This window comes from Dromiciops gliroides, chromosome 4 (assembly GCF_019393635.1).
Source record: "Dromiciops gliroides isolate mDroGli1 chromosome 4, mDroGli1.pri, whole genome shotgun sequence".
In the NCBI taxonomy this organism is placed as follows: Eukaryota; Metazoa; Chordata; class Mammalia; order Microbiotheria; family Microbiotheriidae; genus Dromiciops; species Dromiciops gliroides.
In genome coordinates this window covers 216,761,310-216,785,692 of record NC_057864.1, presented here as the reverse complement: position 1 = coordinate 216,785,692, position 24,383 = coordinate 216,761,310, and the positions used below count along the sequence as shown (strand labels likewise).

At 39.9% G+C, this 24,383-nt stretch overlaps 1 protein-coding gene across 3 annotated transcripts in view; it reads left to right on the top strand.

Annotated features, from left to right (window-relative positions):
* The first annotated feature begins 3,579 nt into the window (after positions 1–3,579).
* Positions 3,580–24,383, top strand: part of RPTOR (regulatory associated protein of MTOR complex 1) — a 505,620-nt gene continuing 484,816 nt past the window's right edge. For all 3 annotated transcript variants that reach the window (XM_044002818.1, XM_044002819.1, XM_044002817.1), the window contains exon 1: positions 3,580–4,566. In XM_044002818.1, the coding sequence (XP_043858753.1) occupies positions 4,405–4,566 (162 nt within the window). In that variant the 5' untranslated portion in view covers positions 3,580–4,404. The remainder of the gene's footprint in view (positions 4,567–24,383) is intronic.

Here is a 24,383-nt window from a genome sequence, read left to right as displayed (position 1 = left end):
ACTTAGCATAGTAATGAGAAGGACATATGGATATGACCCTCCACTGAGATGGAAAGTGCCCCCCCCTTCAGCCTGGTGATCTGATCTCAAAGTCTTAAAGCCCTTTACAGCCCCCTATTTCTCTCCCTCTATTTTTTTTTCTAGAGAGAGGCAATAATGGGAAGCTACTATCCCCCCTTTCTAAATATAGGCATATCAACTTAAAAATTGCTTCATAGGGTCTGCACCGAGACATTATGTAGATACGATAAATTGTTGCTGAAACATGAAATTTTGCAAAATAACCTATGACTGAACCCCTGAGGTTGGGGCACTCTGACCCAGGAGAGAGGGACTTATCACTGAACATCCCAGGAGAAAGATTTATTGCTGAACCCAATTACCACATTTTTGCTCAAATCAGATGTCTGTAAAAAGTGATTTATTGCTGAACCCAATTACCGCATTTTTGCTCAAATTAGATATCTGTAAAAAGTATAAAAACTGCTTGATTCCTAATCCCGGTGTGTCACACCTCCTGGTTGTCCCAGTGAGTGTGGTACACCTTTCTTTCGGAAGAAATAAAATCAATGCTTCGGCCTCCTTTCTCCTCAAGTCTCTATTACAGGGGGGCAGCTAGATGGCGCAGTGGTTAAAGCACCGGCCCTGGATTCAGGAGTACCTGAGTTCAAATCCGGCCTCAGACACTTGACACTTACTAGCTGTGTGACTCTGGGCAAGTCACTTAACCCCCATTGCCTAAAAAAAAAAAAAAGTCTCTATTACAGGGGTCAGTGGGTGTACTCCCATCCCACTCAGTAAGGATGGAAGCTATGAAATATTTTCATTTATTTAGGATGTACTTTCCCACTGTTGCACACACTATTTGTAGTGAGGCACATCATGTAGAGGTATATAGCCAAGGCAACTCATAGCTCTGGGACTTCAGGGTCTCAATGTTCTTTCTTCTCTACAACAGAACGTACCTCTATTTTCTCTCCTCTCACTCTCTGCTAAACCCTTTGAAGTCTGGATCACAAATTCATTATCCAACTGAAACTGTCCTCTCCAAAGTTATTGAAGATCTTTTAATTCCCAAATGTAATGGCTTGAGAACTACAAATTCACTGAGAGCTGACTGATTCCCCACCCAGTCCCCCTACCCAGGCAGATGAATTGCCTGGGGCTGACTGTCTTTGTCAGTTCCAGACTCTTGATGGATTTATGGACCTTCCCCCAAGCAACTTATCCCCTCCCAATGTTCCCCACCTCACTCCCAGGACTTTATGTTATTATGTAAAAAGAGTCCATCTACATTAAATAGTTTCTATTCAGAGTCAGTACCTCCTATACTTCGGAGCAGTTCTATTGTTTCTTTTGTTAAAGTTTCATTTACATTAAGTAGTTGTGCTCTGGAGCAATCTTTTGGTTCCCTTTTTGTTCTGTTACCCCGTAAAAACCCTGTCCTCTCTTCCCAACTCTGGGTATTCCTAGTTTCTGAGCTTTGGAAAGAGCTATAGTTCCTCTGCCCCGATTAAATACCTTATTTATCCTATATTGATTGTTTCCTTAATTTCCAGGTTGTTTGAGACAAAATTGCCCTGTTTATCCAAATAACTTGAGGAGACCACCAAGTCAAGCAGAGGCAAATTTATTACATTCTCATGAGAACGACCTCATGCCAGAGATGAAGTCCGCAATAATGGGCTTATGAGTTGGGTTTTTATAGAAATTTTTTTTGGGGGGCCCCTCGTGCACAGGGTGAGCTGACAATCTACCATCCAATCCTGTCTCACCCAGGGTGTGTGTTTAGCTCGTGATCAAGATACAGGTACACGTTCCAAGAACAAGGGGGAAAGGGGAGGGGGAAAGGGTGAAACCATGGGAGAGGTGTAACCACTCCAAACCACTCCACCCAGGTAAGGAGGAGCAACGGGGAAGAAGGGAGTGATGGTACCAGGAGCTGGTACCAGAGGGGAGTTACGAATGCAAAAAGGGAGAGGTAAGATTTGGGTGTATCTGTACTAACAGGAAACATCTCCTTCCTGGTCATAGCAACAGCATAACTAACCCATAACAAGAACTGGGGGTTTGGAATGTAAGTAAGGGGGGGAAAGGGGTACCAGGGTACATCAGGTTCAGTAAGGCAAAATACTTGATTTCTGTTGTTAGCAATGGAATAAAACCTGAACAGAATAATCTGACTATAACAGGGACTGGGGGCTGGGTACTTTCCAGACCCCATTCTCAGAATCTAAACTGACTCAAGTCCACCTATGTTAACCTTGTATGGACAAGGTTAACAGTCTTTTTCCCAATCCTCATACTTCTTGACCTCTCTGCAGCCTTTGACACTACCAATCACATTTTTTTTACTTACAGCTAGGTAGCTCAGTTGATAGAGCTATGGACTTGGAATCAGGAAGACCTGAGCTCTATTTCTGCCTCATACTCTTTGTGCTCTCATTTGGGCTTTTCTTGGCAAAGATACTGGAGTGGTTTGCTATTTCCTTCACCAGCTCATTTTACAGATGAGGAATTGAGGAAAGCAGGAGTAAGGGACTTGCCCAGGGTCACACAGTAAGTGAATGAGGCCATATTTGAAGATGAGTCTTCCTAACTTCAGCTTTAGCACTCTATCCTTAAAGGCAAAGACTTTTTTCCCCTTTCCCATTGGTGGGCTCCTCCACTCCCCATACACATGCATAATAAGTGCTTAATAAATGCTACTAGATTTGACTGGCTTGGTTGAAAGACAGAGAGAGGGGGCAGCTAGGTGGTGTAGTGGATAAAGCACCAACCCTGGATTCAGGACCACCTCAGTTCAAATCCAACCTCAAACACTTGATACTTACTAGTGACCCTGGGCAAGTCACTTAACTCTCATTGCCCTGAAAAAAAAAAAGAAGGGAGAGGAAGTAAAAGTTTTGAAACATAGAGAGAAAACTTTCCCTCCAGAGCCATCAAATCCAAGTTGAAGAGTGTGTGGAGAAAAGAGATTAGTGGGGGATTATTTTTTGAGTCCAGCCTCACTTAAGGTTGCAGGCTCCTTTATATGCAAAGGAACCATTCTAGGTCTTTATAGTGATCTCCTGGGTTGGGGTGGGACTGGATTGATAACAGGATTTTTCTGGTCACAAAAATCCCTCTCCACTAGATTATCTTTTTAGATCAAGAAACTTGCCCAGGGAAATAAAATAAATTGTTCCAGGGTTTACAGACATCACTAGTAAATCATCACAGAAATTTGCCTTGATTTTCTTTCATCATGCTAACCCTCAAGATAAAACTTTCACAAAGAGTAGGATCCTTTAAAAAGGAACTCCTGGTATCTCCCAAGAACAAGAAAGAGCTGTCGCTTTACGAATACTTTTTGTAAAATTTGGAGAAATATGGTCATCATTAACTTTTCCATCCTCAGCCCCCCAAGAAAAAGCATGAGAACAAAGAAATGTCATTCTACTTTTCCCTTGATCACTGAGGGGATGAATAGCAGTAGTAGAGATCTTTCCCTCCCTACTGCTCAGGCGGACAGCTCCAGGAATTTCCTGAGAAAGTTTGGGCTTCTGGGGGTTCCGTAGATCGCTATGCATTGTGGGCCTTAGCAATATGGCGTCCCCCTTGGTGTGCTGGTGAGCGGAGTTTCTCTCTGTGTCTCTGGACGTAGAAGGGAAATTTCTTAACCAACGATTTCTTTCCCAATCGCTCGGGAGGGTCCCGTGCCAGGCGTTTCCCAGATCCCAGCCCTGAGGTCTAAGACAGCCGCAGGGGCCCTTGGGCGGGGACGGGCCAGGCCTCGGGAGCCCGGGGCAGACTAGACGAAAGCTTCCCACAGGCGGACACTATGGGCCGATCTTGGCTTCAGCTGCAGCTGCTCTGGAGAGTGCGGGGTCCGCAGGGCTGAGAGGCAACCTGAGGACGCTGCCCGTGCCCCCTTCCCCCCAGCCTAGCCTCCGCTCGGATCTTCCACCCGCCTGGCTGGCGGGCCGCAACCAGCGATAGCTTGCGACCTTCCCGCCCGCCTCCTCGGCATCGGCTGGAGGCCGGTCCGATCGCGGTGGCCCAGAGCAGGGTCATCGGAGGCCCGAGGGCACCCACGCTTTTGACAGCTCCATTTTCAGCCAGCCCGGGGCCCGATCCGGTAGCCCGCGAAGAAGCCGGTGTGGCCTGAAGTCCGGGGGCGTGGGTCTGCGCGGGCCCGGTGTGTGCACCTCCCCCTTGCCCCGGGGTTCTTGCTATTACCACGCGGCGATAAGCATTGGGAGCTTTGATAGCCTCCCCCACCCCATATTGGGACGGCCGCAGCGATCCTCTCTGCCCTCCCCCGTCATCCCTTATTTCTTCCTTTCTGGTGCCCACAACTCTTTAAGGCTGGAGGTTCTCGAGCGTTTGCTGCCCAGGACTCCCCCACCTCCTCCCACCCTCATGGAGTCCGAGATGCTGCAGTCGCCTCTTCTCGGGCTTGGGGAGGAGGACGAGTCCGACCTGACCGACTGGAATCTGCCTTTGACATTCATGAAGAAGAGGCACTGCGAGAAGATTGAAGGCTCCAAATCCTTGGCCCAGAGTTGGAGGATGAAGGACCGGGTAAATAAATGTCCATTGCACTCACTCCCTTAAACTGTTGTAATTTTTCCCTCCAGGGGGAACTCAGTTTAGTCCCTGTGAAGACCCAGGGGAGTCTCCTAGGTTTTAGTGCTGTTATACCCTACCTACCAGCCACATGTTGCATATATTCTACTCATAGTAAGCAAATGGTGCTTTAAGCTCTAGTGTATTTTAAAAGAAAGTCCAACCTAAAAACCAAGGTTTTTTTCAGGTGACTAATAAAGTTAAGTTAGAATTAATGTAGAGAGAAGTGTACTTTATTTGTGGTTACCATTTTGTATGCAGTTCAAGGAACATATTCAATGCCATTCTGACTTTGAGAAGGGTGAAATTGTAAACTAATGCTTATAATTAGATGGTTAGTCTACTTTTTACTTGAAGACTGAAATGGAAAAAACGTAAATATTGTATGGTAATCATGTGGGGCCACTAGTAAATTTAAGTTATGGAAAATGGTCAGGGGGCAGCTAGGTGGCGCAGTGGATAGAGCACCGGCCCTGGATTCAGGAGGACCTGAGTTCAAATCCAGCCTCAGACACCTAACACGTACTAGCTGTGTGACCCTGGGCAAGTCACTTAACCCCAATTGCCTCACTAAAAAAAAAGAAAGAAAAAAAAAAGAAAGAAAATGGTCAGAATTACTGCCAGAGGTGGTAATTAGTGAGATGAATTTTTGTTTTCTAGCTAAATATAGGACCTGCGATTTCCTTGCTATAGGGAACTTTTATGCCAATGCAGGTCTATACTTCTGCAACTTGCACAGAACACTGAGAGGTTAAGAGACTTGCTCCAGCCAGTATGTCCCAGGTGGTTCTTGAACCCCTGCATTCCTGGCTTCTCTATATCCACCATGCCATGCAGTCTCTTTGCTTTCAAGACCCAATCAATTTTAACATTTTAAGTAACTTGTCATAACTTCAGACTTTCCATATTTTACATGGCAGGAAATTGGAGAGAGTGAATTAGGTAATTTGGTGGTTTGGGAGGGCCAGGCTAGTATTTAGGGTAGAGAGAAAAGAAACTGCTTGTCTTGGCAGTGACTTTGGGAGGCTTCCTGTGGGCAAGAAGATAGGTTAACCAGTTAGTACCCTTCTATCTGATACTCATCTTCATTGCACATGCCCATGGTTCTTACCATGATAACAACAACAAAAAAATGAGTTGGACTACCCATTTCCCAACATCTTTTCCCATTTATTTAAATCTGATTTCACTACAGGTAAAATTTATAGTATTTCCTTTAAAACAACAACAAATAGGTATAAAATTACATAGGAAAAATTCAGATTTAGCCAGTCATTAGTAATTTTCGTATTTTGGTGACTTTTATTTGTGAAATAAGTCGAGATGTTCTTGTATAATCCCCCCCCCCAAAAAAAATTGAAGTATAAATGAACAGATCATAATGAATTTATGGATATTCTTTGGAGTAATGTATATCCTTGAGACCATCAAAAGGCTTCATAACTCTTGTAGGTGCCGGGAGTGGTTGAATAGCAATATTTTGTAAATCAAATACATCTAATTTCTTAAAAAATAATCTTTCTGTACCCTGCTCTTTTCTGAAAAAGCATCACATCTTGTTTTTAGTATGGTAGAAAAGTCTTTTCATAATGACTAGTTTTGTTGTAAAATGTAGTTGCTGCTCTAAGTTCAGTGCTTCAACTGGCCCAAAGTGATGAGTGATTTATTTTAACTTTGACTTTTAAAAACTAAAATACTAAATTGGGAAAAACAAAATTCCTTAATAAGCTCTTTACAGAACACTAAAAAGAAAAACAAAAGTCCTGTAGTTCTGAATACCTTACTGTAAAGAATAGTTTAGGAAGAAGATAAGTCCGTATTTGGAAGACTGGCTGTGAAAATAGTTTACACTGGAATTTTGTTGTACTCCTTTTGGAGTAATTATAGAATCAAAAATGGCTTCTCATTGACCAGCCATTTAGGGGGATGTTACTTGAGAAAGTTTCCTTAGACAGACAACCATAAGCAATCAGTATGGTTCCAGGAATACTGACCAGACTATTCCATCATGCCACAAAGCATCTTTTACCATGGTTAGTTGATCATCATACTTATCACAAACTTTCATTAAGTACCTACCTGCACTTCTTTATCATAGGATAATGGATTTAAAGTTGATACCTAGTCCAGCCCTTTTCATTTTTCAGGACCCAGAAAGGGGAAGTAACTTACCCAAGGCCACACAGGTCATGTCTGGTGGGATGTAGATCTGATCCCTGACCTCTTAAATTTAACCTGACAGACATACCTGTGTGAACAGTAACTATGAAAGTAGTAGAACAAATTCCATAAAGTAGACATTAAAGAAGCCATTACTTTATAGTCATGTTGTATTGGCTATACCAATTCATATTGTCGATTGCATTTTTAAAGGTGAGAGTTGGGTAGGGAGGTACAAGTTTAAGTATTGGGTTGAGAAAGTAGCTACAGGAACCCTAAATTTAGCTTGAGGTGGGTGAAGGGAAGATGCCAGCTCTTTTTTGACAAATTTGGTAAGACTGTCAGCTTTATGTTCATTGAGGAAAGAGATCCTCAAAAGTGTCTCAGGGTGTAGTGTATTGGAGGGAGCCCTTTTAGGAACAGTGAGGGAACTAATCATGTAACATGTATAGCATAATGGATCTCTTCTGCCAAGACATGTAGCCACTGATAGTGGTTATCTTCACCCTGGCAATAGTCAAATGTAACCCTAATGTTATGTTGGCTAGCAGTGCTCTATTAAGGCTCCTGCCTTACATTGAGCCATGTGGCTTGGGTTAGGGAAAAATTGCAAATTGCTTCTGTTATTTCTACTGAGAAATTAGATATTTATGAAAAATAACTCCTCACAGAATGAAATATTGGTTGAACTTTTTTCTCCTGTTTTCCTGGGACATCTTCATCTCTTCCCTCACCCCCCTCACCCCTTAGATTGGTTGATATTTAAAAGCTAAATTTAGTGTAGGAATAAATGGATCTTACAGAAATATCAAACATTTTGTACTGTTAATTTTTTTTCCGCTTTTTTATTGAAGGGCTTTTCACTATCACCAAACTCTCATGGGATGGATACATTTTGTCTAGCTACAAAAGTGGGAAAACCTGATGTTAAAGTGTTTGTGAGTTCAGAAATGAATGCGCACATTTTTTCCTCTCATTATCACCTTGTAGAATTCTAAAGCTGGTATTTTAATAAGAATGCTGATGGTTATATATAGATGGATCATGGGATCATAGCTGGAAAAAAATCTAGTCCAACCTCTCTCATTTTACATGTGAAGAAACTGAGTCCCAGGGAGGTTAATCCACTTGCCCAGTGTCAAAGTTAATAAGTAGTAAGCCTTAGAGGCAAAATTTGAACCCATGTCTTCTCTTTCCACAGGTAGTTTTCTTTTAGCCTATGCCAAAAAGCTTGTTTTCTATACCTTTTATTCTTTAAGGGGAACCCAAGGATAGTGTAATAAAAGCCTAGAGAAGAGAGAGTACCTCTGAGGAAGGGGGTTGGTCATTAGTGTCAAATGTCTCTGCCATGCTGCTTCTCTACCTCCACCTCTACCTCCACCTCCAGATTTTTTATTCTGTTCATCTTTCATTTACAGCACTTGTTGCAGTAAGGCTACTTTTAACATTTCCTTTTAGGCTGATTTAGATACCTATGAAATGCTATTTCTGTGAAAACATGACATAATATGTTAATGTTTTCATTTTATTTTTAGAGGTAAGGAAGGAGCAGGCTGATATCAGGTGCTGGTAGTTGCACCTTTGTAGAGAATTTAGTTAGTACCCTTAGGAATGCATGTGAAACTAAGTGAAATATTTTTTTTTCCTGAAAAAAGAAGGTAATGATTTTTTACAGGAGTTAAGTATATCTAGTCCTCGATATTATCGTGTTTTTTTCCCAAACTAAAAAAATCATTGACCAAATTCAGATATTTATTCTTAATTTTTGACTAGTGTTGGCCATCACTATCAGGAAAAAAACAACATTGAAGTTTTCTGTTGTTTTCTTATACTCTAAGCTTAACTCGAAATACTTATATGGCAAAGCAAAGTGCCTGGCACATAGTAAAGACTTGAAAAATGCTTGTGTGTTTTTTTTTTTTGTTTGTTTTTTTGCAGGGCAATGAGGGTTAAGTGACTTGCCCAGGGTCACACAGCTAGTAAGTGTCAAGTGTCTGAGGCCAGCTTTGAACTCAGGTCCTCCTGAATCCAGGGCCGGTGCTTTATCCACTACATCACCTAGCTGCCCCTGATAAATGCTTGTTGATTGACTGTGCTTCAGTCTGTGGGGGAGGCCAGATAGAAATGAAAGGGTGCTAGGCCTTAATTATGCTGGAGAGACAATATACAGCCATATGAAAAGTTAAGTAAAACTACAAGGTAATAATTATTTAAAACCATTTGAATAATACTATAATTTAAGGAAGAATATTGGAAGTTTCAAGAATTGAGACTCTAAGATGTATAGAAAAGATTTCTGAGATCATTAAGTTGATTCTCAGTGCCTAGTGCAGAAGTTCTTTCCTTTATAGGTATTGTAATGTCAGCACACTTCTTTAGTATATTTAATTTTAAAATTGACATTCTTATGAAAATTGCCTCTGAGTTTTGAATGGACTCTGGAGGCTTTTAAAAGCTATTTCTTTGGTATAAGAAATGTGGTGGGTAGATTAGGCTGCAGTTTCCTTGTGCTTTATGCTTGCATTAAGAGGTAATGCCATCTTTTTATAACTTCCTGAAACTCTCCTTTTATTGGTCGTATCTTGTTTGTCCTCCATTTTTGAAGAGGACCAAGACATTGGAATGATGTCATGATTTGCATGAATTGGATTTAAGTGAGTGAGGGCTGTGAAAGGTCACCAACCTCTCTCTTCCAGAGCCATCTGGGTCCAGTGGCAAGATATACTGGGGATGGCCCTGGATGTTTAAGGCAATTAGGATTAAGTGACTTGCCCAGGATCACACAGCTAGTAAGTGTCTGGGGTGAGATTTGAACTCAAGTCCTCTTGACTCCAGGTCCAGGGCTCTATCCATTGTTGCCTGGTCTTATCTTAGAGTTCAAACCAGTCATCTAGTCAAAGTTAGCTCTCCTTAATAAGAGAGTTTCCTCTCATTTAATGCAGGAGTGGTTGCCTAGCTTTTGTTTGAATACTTCCAGCAATATTAGTAGTTATGCTAACTAGGTCATTATATTATAAATATGTATAGTATTAGTCAACAATCCACAGACTATCCATTTCCAGAGGACTCTTTTAAAGGCCTAAAAGTACCCTCCCTGTCTATTAAAATGTAACACTTCCTTTTTTCCCCAAGGAAATTATAACTTGAGCTAGTTCTACTTCCTCTTTTCCACTTGTTAGCTACTACATTTATCTATTTCAGGTTCAAGTTGAGGATGTCACATTTAAATTTTTGCCAATTGTAGCACAATTGAAGTTGTTGAAGTAGTAGGAAAAAGTAGCTGTTTCACTTGGTTTCTCCACTGACTTCATTACTGATAAAAGGAAGGTAACACCAGTTAGCCTGGAGCTAATTACCTTGCTTTTAGATCAGTCAATTCACTTTCACTTCTTCCTGTTCTATTTTCCTCTTTCACTTTTTTTGTTGTACCATTTGTCAGTATCTTCACTGAGAAGAGTAGGAAAACAAAGGTCTAATAAGTAGCAAGTTGTTACTTGTTAGCAGTTCTTAGAAAAGGTCTGATGGAAAGAAGTTGAAACTGTTGGTGAAAATACTGGTGTCTGGCTTGAATGTATGCCACCCTGAGCCTCTATTACTATAGATGACTGATAGATAGCTAAAACAAATTAATAACAGTACTCAGCAACAGGGCAGTGTTTTGTGATTTTTAAAAAGCTTCTTAAGAACATTTTCTTGGAAGTTTGAAAATACTTTGTCTGATACATGTTTTTCTGTGCAGCAACAGAATTATACTATTTCTCCTTAAATTTTAAATAAGGCTAAAATTATTATTTGGGGGCCATTATTTAATGATCCTCTTTTTAAGGCTGCCAAAATATTTAGTGCTTATGCTTACCTTTTGGTATCTGAAACAGGCCTGTTCAGGTGTCAGGTTTGTTGGGTAGGTTCTTGTTTGTTCTGAAAATTTATATAAGCTCCAATACCCAATTCCAGTTCTTGAGACTCCTAATACATCTTGATAAAGATAGTAAGTAATTGGCTACTTCCAATTCCAGATCACAACTGTCTTATGTCATCTTTTCATTCATTCGCCAAGTATTCATTCTTTCATATCTAAATCTTTCTTTTTTTCTTTCTTTTTTTTTCAGTCAGTGAAGGCTAAGTGACTTGCCCAGGGTCATACAGCTAGTAAGTGTCGAGTGTCTTAGGCCCGATTTGAACTCGGGTACTCCTGAATCTAGGGCCGGTGCTTTATCTACTTTGCCACCTAGCTGCCCCCCATATTTAAATCTTTCTATGGCATTGCTAGGTGCTTCTGGAAAATAAGGAATATAGGGTGCAGTCTTTATCCTCTGTGAGGTTTAAAATTTAAATTGTATGGTCACCTTAAATTATGTATAAGGCTAAAATTTTAGCTATACTGTCTAAAATATCTAATGAGTGGTCACCAATAAATTATAAGCTTTAGTAAGAGTTAGACTTTTAAGCATTTATTAAGGAGTATTTAATAAGAATTTGGTAAAGAGAGAAGGAAAGGCCTAGATTCATCAATCCATTAAAGGGAGAGCGCATTTCTACCTGCCTTATCCACCAGAGTCCTCAGGAAAAGAGTGAGTCAGAGTGCCAGGCTCCCCATTCTTCCTCCCACAAGCAAACGTTACTTCCTTGGGCCAAGGAAAAGACGCATGGTCTTGTCCTCAAAGACCTTCACCTCATGGCGGAGCTTTTCTACAGCAAGTCTCCAGCAGGTGGCGTCATTCCAATTGTTACAATTAGAAGCTTTAGCATTAAGCATTTATTAAAGCATACCAGGTATTCACATGGAACTCAGATAGTTAAGAAAAGGCCTATCTAGCCAATAGTACCAGCATGTTTGGGTTCTTCCTCAAGTCTTCCACCATGAGCCTGCTTCAACCACAAATTCCCCCAAATTGTGTGGAAGCTTTTTTTTATAGGTGCAGAGCATAGGAGGTCCTTAGACACTGCTTCAAGCTGATTGGCTAGCATCATTCAAATCCATTGGTTCACTGGACTTGAAGGTAGTCTTGAGTTAAGTTCAAAGTTTTTAGCTTCTGAGAACAATACCTTCTTAAGGGCTAGCCAGATGTACTTACAATCTAGTTAACTTGAAGTTGGCTAATCAGCAGTCAATCACTCTCACTTAATTCAATCAGTTTAGATTAATCTCCAGGTGGGCCTTTGAGTATCTGCTAAATCCCCTTATTTTATCACACTTCAAGGGGCTTACATTCTAATTTTAGAGAGAAAGTCTTATTTAAATCACAGTGTAGACATATTTTGGAGGGGGAAGCATTTTACCTTGGAAGAAATGTGAATGAATGTGTTTGTGATAAGGTTGGGGGAGATGAGTTAGGGTCAGAGAACTGACTTAGATGGCAAGCCAAAGGAGTCTGTATTTTTATTTAGTGGGCTTCAGGGAGTTACAGAAAGTTTTTTGAGAATGTGACATGGCAAGTATTTGATGCCTCATCATAGCAAAGAGATGATTTTAGGCTCCTAAAAATTATGCTAGCAGAATGCAAGTTCTTTTTTTTTAAAAAGTATTTTATTTTTTCCCAGTTATATGTAAAAACAATTTTAAACATTTGCTTTTTAAAAATTTTCAGTTCCAATTCTCCCCATCCCTCCTCTTTTGAGCACTCCCTGAGAAGGCAAAGCAATTTTATATAGACTAAACACCTGAGGTCATGTAAAACAGAATTTCATATTAGCCATGTTGTTAAAGCAAACACAGATTTCCCCCCCCCCTCCCAAAACTAAGAAAGATAAAAGAAAGTTTTTAAAAAGTATATTTTTCTCTACAGCCAGACTCCATCAGTTCTTTCTCTGGATGTGTATAGCTTTTTTTTTTTTTTCATCATGAGCCCTTTGGAATTTTCTTGGCTCATTGTATTGCTGAGAATAACTGTTGCTGTTACTGTATACAAGGTTTTCCTGGTTCTGTTCACTTCACTTTGCAACAGTTATGTAGGTTTTTCTAGGTTTTTCTGAAAGCATCCTGCCCATCATTTCTTGTAGCACAGTAGCATTCCATATATTCATATACTACAACCTGTTCAGTCATTCCCCAGTTGATATCTCCTCAATTTACAATTCTTTGACACCACAAAAAGAGGTGCCATAAATTTTTTTGTAAATATTTTGTTTCCCTTTAAAAAAAATCTCTTTGGAATACAGACTTAGTGATGCTATTACTGGGTCAAAGGGTCTGTACAATTTTATAGCCCTTTGGTTCTAGTTCCAAATTGCTCTCCGGAATAGTTGGACCAGTTCACAATGGAGTACAAGTTCTGTCCCTTCTAACATGCTAGAGAAGCTTTGAATAGATCCTAATGACAGACTTATATCAGAACTGAGTACAGAGCTAGTACACAGCAGCCTCTCCAGTAGGTGATGAATTTTTAGGCCACAGCAACTTAAAAACAAAGCAATCCAGGTAGCTATCAAACACAGTGGATAGAGGGCTGGGCCTAGTGGCAGCAAGACCTAAATTCAAACACATCCTCAGATACTTCCTAGCAATATGACTCTGGGCAAATCATTTAACCTCTCTGCTTCAGTTTCCTTATCTGTAAAATGAGGGTAACAATAGCTTCTACCTCAGAGTTTTGTGAGGATCAAGTGAGGTAACACGTGCAGTGCTTTACCAGCCTTAAAGCACTATATAATTGTTGGCTATTGTTATATTGGATAGGTTGGATAAGGTGTAGTATAATGGGAATGGGAAAAGGAGGACTTAAGCATTTATATTCCAAACTGTCAGGCATTGGACTAGGTGCTGGGGATGCAAAGACAAAAGTGAAATATTCCCTTCCCTTGAGGAGCTAATATTCTGTTGGGAGAGACAACATGTATATAAATATAAATATAAAGGGATAAGTAGAATAAATTCAAAGTGATTATGGGAGATAAAGCATTGAAGCTGACAGAACTGTGGAAAGACTTCTTGTAGAAGGCAGTGATTGAGCTGAGCCTCAAGGAGACTCAGAATTCTAAAAGGTGGCATTGAGGAGGGAGTGCATTCTAGTCATGGGGGACAGGAGATGGACTGTTGTGTGTTGGAAACAGATGGAAGATCAATTTGGCTGGACTGTAGAGTTCAGAAAAAAGAACGGGAGGGACAGGTAGGGCAAAATTGTGAAGGGATTTCAAATGGAGGAGTTTATATTTGAAGCTTGAAGTAATAGGAAGTCACTGGAGTTAATTCAGTAGAGCAGTGATGTGGTCAAACTAGCAGTTTAGGAAAATAACTTTGGCAGCTGAGTTTAGGATGGATTGAAGTGGGGAGAGAGTTGAGGCAAGGAGACCAATCAGAACACTACTGTAGTAGTCCAGGAAAGATGTGGTGAGTGCCTGACCTATTGAGGTGGTGGTTGTATGAATGGAGATGCCTGTAGTTCATCCAGTTAGAAATGGCCAATTGGCAGTTGTTGATACAGGACTGGCGATCAGGAGAGAGATTAGGACCAGAGCTGGGTATCATCTGCATGACTATTATAACTAAATGCATGAGACCTGGTGAGGTCACCCAGTGAGAGTGTAGAGAGAGGAGAAGCTGGCTGAGGGCAGAATCTTGGGGTTCACACAAAGTTAGGTGGTGTGGTGTGGATGAGAATGAAATATTCCAACAGGTAAGGAAGGAGAGATCAGTGTCATAAAAGCCCAGATAAGACTATCCAGGAGGAGCAGGCTGGTCAGCTGTATCAAATGCAGAGAATTCAAGGATAATGAGGATTGAGAACAGTTAGATTTAGCAACTAAGATATCTTTGTTTAACTTGGAGAGAGCAATTTCAGTTTTGAGTGATGAGATTGGAAGCCAGATTGAATATGTACACCTGTACATATTTGTAGGTAGTGGTGAAGGAACCACTAAAGAGTGAAGGGATGATTTTTTTTGTGGGAGCAATTTACTGCAGAAGTTGGGAGGGGAAAGGATCACAAATTTAGAGGGATTGTCTTTGGCAAGAAGGGCCACCTCTTCCAAGACTGCAGTACAGAAGAGAAGGGAAGATGATGTCAGGGGTTTTTGAGATGTAGCAAATGGTCTCATCTTCTCATATGATTTCTCTAAAATAAGATGTAAGGTCCTTAGCTGAGAGGACTGGGAGGCTGATGGTGGTGTGGGAGGTTTGAGAAGAGAAGGTTTAGAAGAGCCACTGTGGGGTGTGAAATCTAGAGCTGGTTAGAGAAGAATAAAAGGATTGCCTCACTGTAATGAGGAACCAGTTGAGATTAAATAACATAAATTTGTAGTGCACCCAGTCTTTGAGGTTGGATCCATTTCTCCAGTTCCATTTGAATAGTTTGAGGAAGGGAATGGTAGCAAGAAAAATAGGGAAGAAGGGGATTGAGGAGGGGGATAGTGGTGAGTTGAATTGGTTAACTATAAGAGCTAAGATTGGGAAGGGACCATGGAGATATTCTTCTTTTACAGAAGAACCAAAAGTCCAGAGAGGTTAAATGATCTGTATCAAGTCACATAGCTTAGCTTTCTAACCTAGATACATTGAAGCCATGTGAGTTTATAATTCTTAGAGGGAGAGGAGGAAGAGGTGCGATCAGGGACAGGGAAAAGTCAGAAGTAAGAGAGCAAGATCAGTTTAGTATTATGAATCCAAGGCAGGAAGAGTTTCAAGGAGAGGTGGAAGTGATTTCACTCTTAGTTTATCTCATAGTACTTATATCCTTATCATACTCTAGATGATATTATATATGTGTGAGGAAAATCACTCCTACAATAATTTTCTGGAACTCAGCGGTGAGGATGTGTCAAAAGGTCATTTATTGTCATTCTCTCAAGAATGGGCAACCCATCATGCAACTGGTGGGTGCCTAGAATGGAGGCTCCTGGCCCTGTTCTATCCCCTAGTGCGAATAGACCCTACCCTTTTTCATCACTAATTGATTACTTAAGGGTTACAATCTATGAGTAAAGGGGCAGCTAGGTGGCGCAGTGGATAAAGCACTGGCCCTGGATTCAGGAGGACCTGAGTTCAAAGCTGGCCTCAGACACTTGACACTTATTAGCTGTGTGGCCCTGGGCAAGTCACTTAACCCTCATTGCCCTGCAACAAAACAAAACAAAACAATCTATGAGTAAAGACTAGCTAATCGAAATGCAGTATTCCCAGCCCTAATGACCTAATTTAGACCAGTTGAACCTAATTGAGACCAGCTCCGGGCTCCTAGAACCATGAGATTTTGTTTGCCAGAGTGGGGACAAAGGGATCTGAGGCCTTTGTCCTAAAACAGGTCTGGAGGAGCATAATTTGAATGGTGACTACCATATTCTTGAGAGGAGACCATTCCCCATTCCCTCACATTATGTATATGCAATCCTGCTTTTTCTTTGTAGTTTCCCCAGTGTTAGAATCTGATTAAGGTAGATGGGAACAGTGAAGATAAATTACGTATTTAAGAAGTTTGGTAATAGAAAAATCGGGTGGTAATTAGAAGGGATACCACCATTAATGAAAGGTTATTTACTTGAGAGAGACCTGTGAGCTTTTGAAGGGAGAGGGGGAAGAGCCAGTGAAGAGAGGTGATGGTTTTGGGCAATAAGGTCCGTCAGGAGTTAGAAAGAAATGGGATCAGGGTCCATATGTAGGGGTTAGATCCAGAGTTAGGGTTAGTGGTTTCTGAGATGGAAAGAAAGAATAAGCAAATGAATGTAGAGGCCAGAAAATTTCCATGGAGAGGGAAGAGGTTAGCTAAGTGAGTTCATGCAGGGTGGATCTGATTTCTCCAGTAAAATGGGATAAAACTCATCTGCCAAGAAAAAAGAATTGGGACTGGAATTTTAAGAAAATGTTAAAACAGTAACAAGGGACTACTTGAAATTGGAGAGGATTTATAGTGGATCAAGTCAGCTCAGTTCACTCTGCTTTTCAAATTCAATTTGTGGCCAGACATACATTGTATGGATGATCTAGGGTTAAGAGTTAGTGTAGTAGGCACGACAGGTAGTTACTGGGTAGTGGTGAAAACAGTATTGAAATGTCAGTCAGTCGTGGAGTTATTGCAGGGAGGGAGCCAGTGAGAGAAGGATGCTTATTGGGTGAAGAGGGAGGATTTGAATGAAGGAATTTCGGGTAAGGGCAGAGAGTAGGTACAGTGGGTGTGGAGTAGTCCAGTGTCCTAGGAGGGTCCCAAACTGTGTACTTGGTCTGGTCCGTGGTAACATGGTGAAGAATGCTAAAGTGAAGGTCTAGTGTATAATGTAAATTTAATGAAGAACTGACTTGACTTTTACAAAGCAGCTTTTATCTGTTTTGTGAGCACTATGTAGAACAATGATTGGCTTGCTGGTACAATAGCATAGAAGCTATTTAGTAACTATTCAGAGATAACTTTCTTTTGTCTTCAGAAGGAGTTCATTGAGAGGGATTGCACATAGTAGGTGTCTAATAAAGATTTGTTGAATTATAATGGGCTCTTCTAGTAATATAAATTAGACTGGGAAGAAGAGATGATTTGTTTATCTCCTAATAGGAGGGTTATGAAATTGTTTTTATATTTGCACTAAAAATTTCTGAATTTTCAGGTTTGTGAAGATAAAATGGTTTGGTTTAACAATCTCTATTCTGAGATTCTTTGAACTCATGACAGCTAGTAATGTGAATTTTCCTTTGCATATATCACAATAACTCATTTATTATTCCCCATGGGGGAAGAGGATTTCACTTTAATTAATATGTACAGAGCAATTTCTGGGGAAGGGCTAATATGAAGAACAGTTTGTTAACAGTGGAACAGAGGTACCAGAGAGCACAAGGGAAGGGTCATATAGGGATGTGGGAGGGATGGGAGCAGGGAGTGGTGGATAGGGAATAGAATTTTGGATTCCGTAGTCTACAACTCAGAATTACATAGATTCTGAGTGGAACCATTTGTCACATCCTTTACAGTAGCAAAGTTAGTGTTGATTTGGTTATCAGTCTCTGAAAAAGAGAATCTAGAGACAGGCCAAGATGTCCCTAGTAGATCCAGCAGTCAAGGCAGGTGTCTGTGGAATCATAGGGAGAGGTTGAACAAATTAATCCTATAATAAAACCAAATTAGATATTTATTCAAAGCTATACTCAAAAAACGATTTCTTTCTGAACCCAATGCCTCTTCTATATACTTATTGATAGTTCTTATTGAAATACTTTCCTTAGTTTCACTATGGAGGGATGAGAAGCATATTTAAGGTACTCAACGTCAGCCAAGTCATCTTTGTCTAAGGTCTCTAGGTGTTGAGTGGTGGTGGTAGTGGGTTTTAGCCTCAAATAGGTCAACATTCTTTTGGGGTTTTTTTGGCTGGGCAGTGAAGGTTAAGTGACTTGCCCAGGGTCACACAGGTAGCAAGTGTCATGTGTCTGAGGCTGGATTTGAGCTCAGGTCCTCCTGAATCCAGGGCCAGTGCTTTATCCACTGCACCACCTAGCTTTGACAACCCCCTCCAACCCCCACCCCCACCTCCCCTCTGTCCAAAGTTGAACTGTCATTTTAACAGAGCAATTTAGGTAAAAATTGTAACAATATATATGGAGTTCATATTATCAATCCCAGAAGAATAAATAAGAAACACCAGCTTCTACTCTGTGATAGTTTTTTCCCCTCCTTAAGAATGTCATGGTAAGTAGAAGAGTATATTTGACTGTATTAGTATTTTCCTGTCTTCATGCATTGGTTTTTATAGGCAAGATGAACATTTCTATCTGTAGTAGCACATTATTCATTCTTTTTTTTTTTTTTTTGGGTGAGGCAGTTGGGGTTAAGTGACCTGCCCAGGGTCACACAGCTAGTAAGTGGTAAGTGTCTGAGGCCGGATCTGAACTCAGGTACTCCTGAATCCAGGGCCAGTGCTTCATCCACTGTGCCATCTAGCTGCCCCTCACATTATTCATTCTTTAATTCATCCATTGATTTATTTGTTAGGCAGCATGCAGTCACTCTGTGCTTTTTAAAATAAGGGCCCTTTTTTTTTTAAACATCAGAGAACTTCATCGAACCTCATATGATAATATTTACATTATATTAGTATCTATTGATTGAGAGAACTTCTGACATATTCTACTGTACATCCAGATTGACTTACTGTTCCCTCTGCTTTTGAACAATGTCTATCCCCTTTGTCTAGAATTCTCCGTTGTCGCTTCTATCTCATAGAATCCTTGGCTTCATTGCAAAGCTTAGTTTAGGTATCATTTTGCTTGAAGATTTCCTGATTCCCCCCTCCACCAAATTACCTATCTGTATATATTTTGTGTACACTTATCAGAATATGTTTGCCCCCAAGTAGAATGTAATGTCTTTGGGGGTGTGCAACTAGTGCTTGTTGAATTGAAGAATAATAAAATGACCATACTTGGTATTCATTCCTGTACATCCATGCTTCTTTAAGGATCTACAGTTTATAGGTTGGAAATCACTGGGGTAAGGAAAACAAGTGCTGGCTTTGTAGTCAAGAGACAACACATTTTGGTCATAATACCATGGGTTAATCACTTAACCTTTCAAGGCTTCACATTCCTCATCTTGAAAATGGGAATGATGATACTTATGCCACCTACTTCAGGGTTCTAGTGAGGTGTTTCCTTCACAGTCTGGCTCCAGTCTTTTTCCAGAATGATTTTACATGATTTCACCTCGTGTGCTCCAAGTTCTAGCCAAATTTGGCCTACTTTTTATAATCCCTACCAGAAATTCCATCTTCTGCCTCCATGCCTTTTTATAGGCTGTCTCCACTGTGAGAATGTTGTTACACCTCACCATTTAAGGCCCTAGCCTTAAATGTTTGGCTCAAGAGCAAAGCAAGACCTCCTTATACAAAGACCTATTCTGATTGCATGGCTCCAATCCTTTTTTTTTTTTTGTATGGCTTCAATCTTCCAAACCCACCGCAGTTGCTAGTGCTCTCCCCTGCTACTCAAAATGCTATTTATTTTGTATATGTTTTGTATTTGCTTATCTATGTACATTTTCCTCTCTGCTTTACCTGAGAGGGGAGGATTGTCACATAAGCTCTTTGAGTAGGAATGTTTTTACTTTATTTGTATGCCAGGACCTAGCTTAGTGCTTTGCTTATGGTACAGTAAGTGCTTGTTTAAGTGAATTAAAGTTCCCCATCATCTCTAAAGATGACTCCTAGATTTATGTAATTACCTCCAGTTTCTCTCCTGTACTTTAGTAACTACATCACCAATTGCCCATTGGATATTTCAAACTGGATGTTCCAGAGACATCTTTAAGTTCATTGTATCTAAAATTGAATTCATTCTCCCCTTGAAACCTCCTATCTTCCAAATTTCCTTATTTTTGTAGAAAGTCTACCATCCTTCTAGTGTCTTAGTCTTGTAATCTTCAACTCCTCATTCTCCTTCACCACACATATCCAGTCTGCTGCTAAATCTTGCCATTTCTACTTTAACAACATTCTTGTATCCAAACACTTTGTTCAAGCCCAATCATTACCTCTTGTCTAGATTATTATAATAACCCTCCAGTTGGGCTCCCCGCCTTTTTCCTTCCTTCCTTCCTCCCTCCCTCCCTCCCTTCTTCCCTCCTTCCTCCTCCCCCACTCCAGATCCTCCTGACTCCAGGGCCAGTGCTCTATCCACTGCACCACCTAGCTGTCCCCTCTGCCTTTAGTTTCTTCTCACTTTAGTTGATCCTAGACCTTGCTTAAACATATGTCTGACCATATTCAACCAATCCCAGTGACATTTTTGTTGCGGCTAGGACAAAACACATCCTTGTTTAGGTTTTAAAACCCTTCACAACCTGGCCCTAGCCTATTTTCCAGCCTCATTGGACTTAATTCAATCCCTGCCAAATTGGCCTTTTCTAGGTTCCTTGTACTGGACACTTCTCACAGATCCCAAGTCCCATGCCTGGAGTGCACTTTCTCCTCATTTCAGCTTCTTAGATTTCCTTTCTTCCTGAGAGTTTGGTGCTCTTCAGTGAGTACCATCTTTTTGCAAGAAGCCTTTCCTGATCCCCCCAATTACTAGTGCCCTCTCTCTCTCAGACTATTTTATATTTAACTACTTTGTATATATTTGTATTTATTTACTTTATGCTATGTACATTTTTATGTGCACTTATTTCCCCTATTACAGGGGAGATTACAATGTAAGCTTCTTGAGATCAGAGATTGTTTCATTCTTTGTATTTGCATTCTCAGTGGCTAATATAGTACCCAGTGCATATTAAGCCTTAGTAAGTTCTTGTTTTCTGTTGTTATTCTATGCTGGTTGCACTTAGAAACCAGTAGAGTTGTTATTAAATCTCATAGCTATCAAGGTGGGATACTGTTGTCCAGAGCATAAATCAACTATGCCATCAGTAATAATTGTACCCAATTAATTTATCCAAACAAATTTAAATTCAAATTTTAAACTATTCAATTCTAAAGGTTGCTGTATGACTTTAGTTATTTTTATAAATCTAAAAGTATGTCAGCATCTGTGAATTTACATTAAGCTTGAAAATCATTAGAAATCTCAAATCCAACACTTACTCTTGGTGAGGGGGAAGATTTCACTTGAGACATTCTTCTGTCCTAGTCAGACAATTTCTAAAAGATAGAGTTCCTGTGGCAAATTCTTCTTTTTTTAATTATTCCTTTCCAATCTGTCTTAGATTTTCTTCATGTCCCTTTGGCTCTAACATTCGCTATGAATTCCTTAAGTGTGAGCTTTTTGCTAGTTGGTGATTGTTGGCTCTAAAAGTCTCTATGAATTCCTTAAGTGTGAGCTTTTTGCTAGTTGATGATCATTGTTTTCCCCTTGTAATCCAGCATCCCACATTTGTAACAGTCATTTGTCCAAATGTCTTATTGGCAGGGCAATCTCTTTATCTTGTTATTCTTACCTCAATGTGGTCTAAAAACTTGAACTTATGTTAAACTTATATTGCAACCTGTCTACAAATTTCTTTTCCTCTTCCTCTCCTGGTTGCTTTTCAGTTGGCTCACATAACTGGCAGGAAAAAAAACGCGGACCTTGTTTTGGTCTTTAAGTAAGTCATTGGTTTTATCTTCCTGTGATTGAAGGAAAAAATTGAAGCCATTGGCTTGGGTTCTAAATCAGTTAATTTCATTGTGTGCACAGTTGCACTTTCAAGTTTTCTACTTTAAGGACATTTCTTTCCAATTGAGTTTCAAGATTACTCTGTGCCAATTTAAACATTCTTTAATTACTTTAAATTCTTTTTTTTTCTTTCAGTTTTTTATTATAATCAATCCAGAAGTATTTTTTTTGAGAGCCACAGAATTGCATTTCTGTTTGTATTGATTTAGTATTTCCCCTTCTTTGGTATACTCTTAATTTATTTACTTCTTTCAAATCATGATATGTTCTAATTGTGTTTTTAGAACTCTGTCTACTGAATCTGTCTTGCAATTTAGCATAATTTTCTTAGGGATCTCGAATCTATTGTATAATTACAGATGAAACTTTCAGGTTTATAGGGAATTTCTTTTTATTGCCACAGAATCATTTTCTGCTTTAGTTTCTTAAGAATGTAATATATGTACATTCATGATGTAATCTAATCTTTCTATCTTTGTTTCTATTTTATCAGATAGTTACATGTTGCCAGTCATTTAGAGAGGCTTACACTGACTTGTGGAAACCTCAGACACTTCAGGGGTCTGAAGGAAAGCCTTCAGTGTGTTAGATAGGGAGGCTTTCCAGTAGATTTATGGGAGAATAAGTATGAAAGTTATGTAGTATGGGCAGGCTTGGATGCATCGTAATCTTCATGGTTGAAAGGGTGTACTCATATTGAGGAGAGCTGGTCCTCATTTGGCTCCAGTCTCCTGACTTTCCTTTGACTGTTGACTTCTTGACCTTTTCCAGCCTGTCCTCTTTGCTTCTCCAAGCTTTCTTTCTTTTGACTCTTCTGAACCAGGGAAGGAATCTGTTCTGCCTCTACCCTCCTTGCTGGAGGAGGGTAGTCTTTCTATTGGCTTAGTAAGCCCTTTATTTCTGTAATAAATATATTACAAAGAATATTGTGAAAATAATCTTTGCTCTTTTATGATGGGGGAATGAATTCTCAGGCAGCCTTGGAGTTAGGAAGATTGGGGTTTCAAGGTCTTTCTCTGATTTACAGAGAAAGATTTGACATACAGATGTCAAATCACTCCCAACACTTGCAGAATTTAAGTTTTAGATGAATTGTAGTTCTGCTTTGGTCAAAGTACTTCCCACACCAGACATTCTTCATACTAATGAAATAGCTAGTCTGTAGGATGATTTTTTTCCCCCTAAATAGTGAGCTTTCTCCTACTGGAGGTCTTTAAACAAAGGTAGAGTAAATATTTGCCAAGGATATTGCAAACAGAATTCCTACTTCAGGTAGAGGATGAACTAGCCCCTTGCAGTTCCTTCCAACGCAGTCTATGATTCTACAAATGTTAGTGTTTACATAATTTTAGATATGCTATAATCTATATATAGAAACTTGGCTGTCAGCCTTGTTCAAATAGAGACTAACATCAAGAGTTAGTGAAAGCCAGCTGAAATGCAAATATATTTGAAAGGAGCATTAGTGATCTAAATGTGGAATATACAACCTTTCTGGTATTATACTCCAGAAACATTTGAACTCCTGGACAGTTAGAGCCAGGAATATCTGTTACAGCTCTGTTCTGTTGCTCTTTGCATAAATTCTGTTCATGTCTAAGTTCTGTTTCTCATTTTTGAGGGTATAAATGAACTGTGGGAAAGCTTATTTCTGGATGATCATTTACCTGGAATGATTTTTAGAGAAGATTCCTGCATTGGTGGAGGTTTGATTAGATAGATAACCTTGTAAGTTTCCTTCTCAGTCCTGGATTGTGATTCTAAACCATTGTAGTTTCAAGATACAATAATAGGATAGAAAATTAGGTGCAACTAACTCTGTTGCTCTTTATTTTTTAGAAGTTTAGAGGAAATTACTAAAATGATTTGTAAATCTTTAGAAAGCAATATTCATCACAAGGATCCAGTATAGGTTTACTAAGAATGAATCATGTCAAACTAATCTCATTTCTAGTGTGGTAAATCCAGGAAGTGCTACTACAGACCTATAGGATATCTCCAATAGGATCATAGCTTTAGAACTAGGCAGTGTTGGGGTGGGGAAGTGGACCTTGAAGGGGAAGGGATGTCTTTTCCCACATAATTTTACAAATAAAGAATGAGCAAAGCCTATGATAATGGAATCACCTAAATTCTGGCTTATATAAGCAAGAACCATCTGTTAAATAAGATCCTTCTAACAATACAACTGCAAGTTTCCAAAGTAGTGAGCTCTTTTTTTTTTTTTTTAAGTGAGGCAGTTGGGGTTAAGTGACTTGCCCAGGGTCACACAGCTAGTAAGTGTTAAGTGTCTGAGGCCGGATTTGAACTCAGGTCCTCCTGACTCCAGGGCCGGTGCTCTATCCACTGCGCCACCTAGCTGCCCAGTAGTGAGCTCTTAATCATTGGAATTGAATTCAAGTAGCAGCTGGATAATCATTTATGAGGGATACCATGGAGAAGATTCCAGTCTATGTGGAAGAGGACATCTAATTTTCCTTCTAACTCCAAGATTATTGAGTCTAGACATTTGTTCAATTGTGAAAAACAATGTCCTCTATGAATCTGAAGG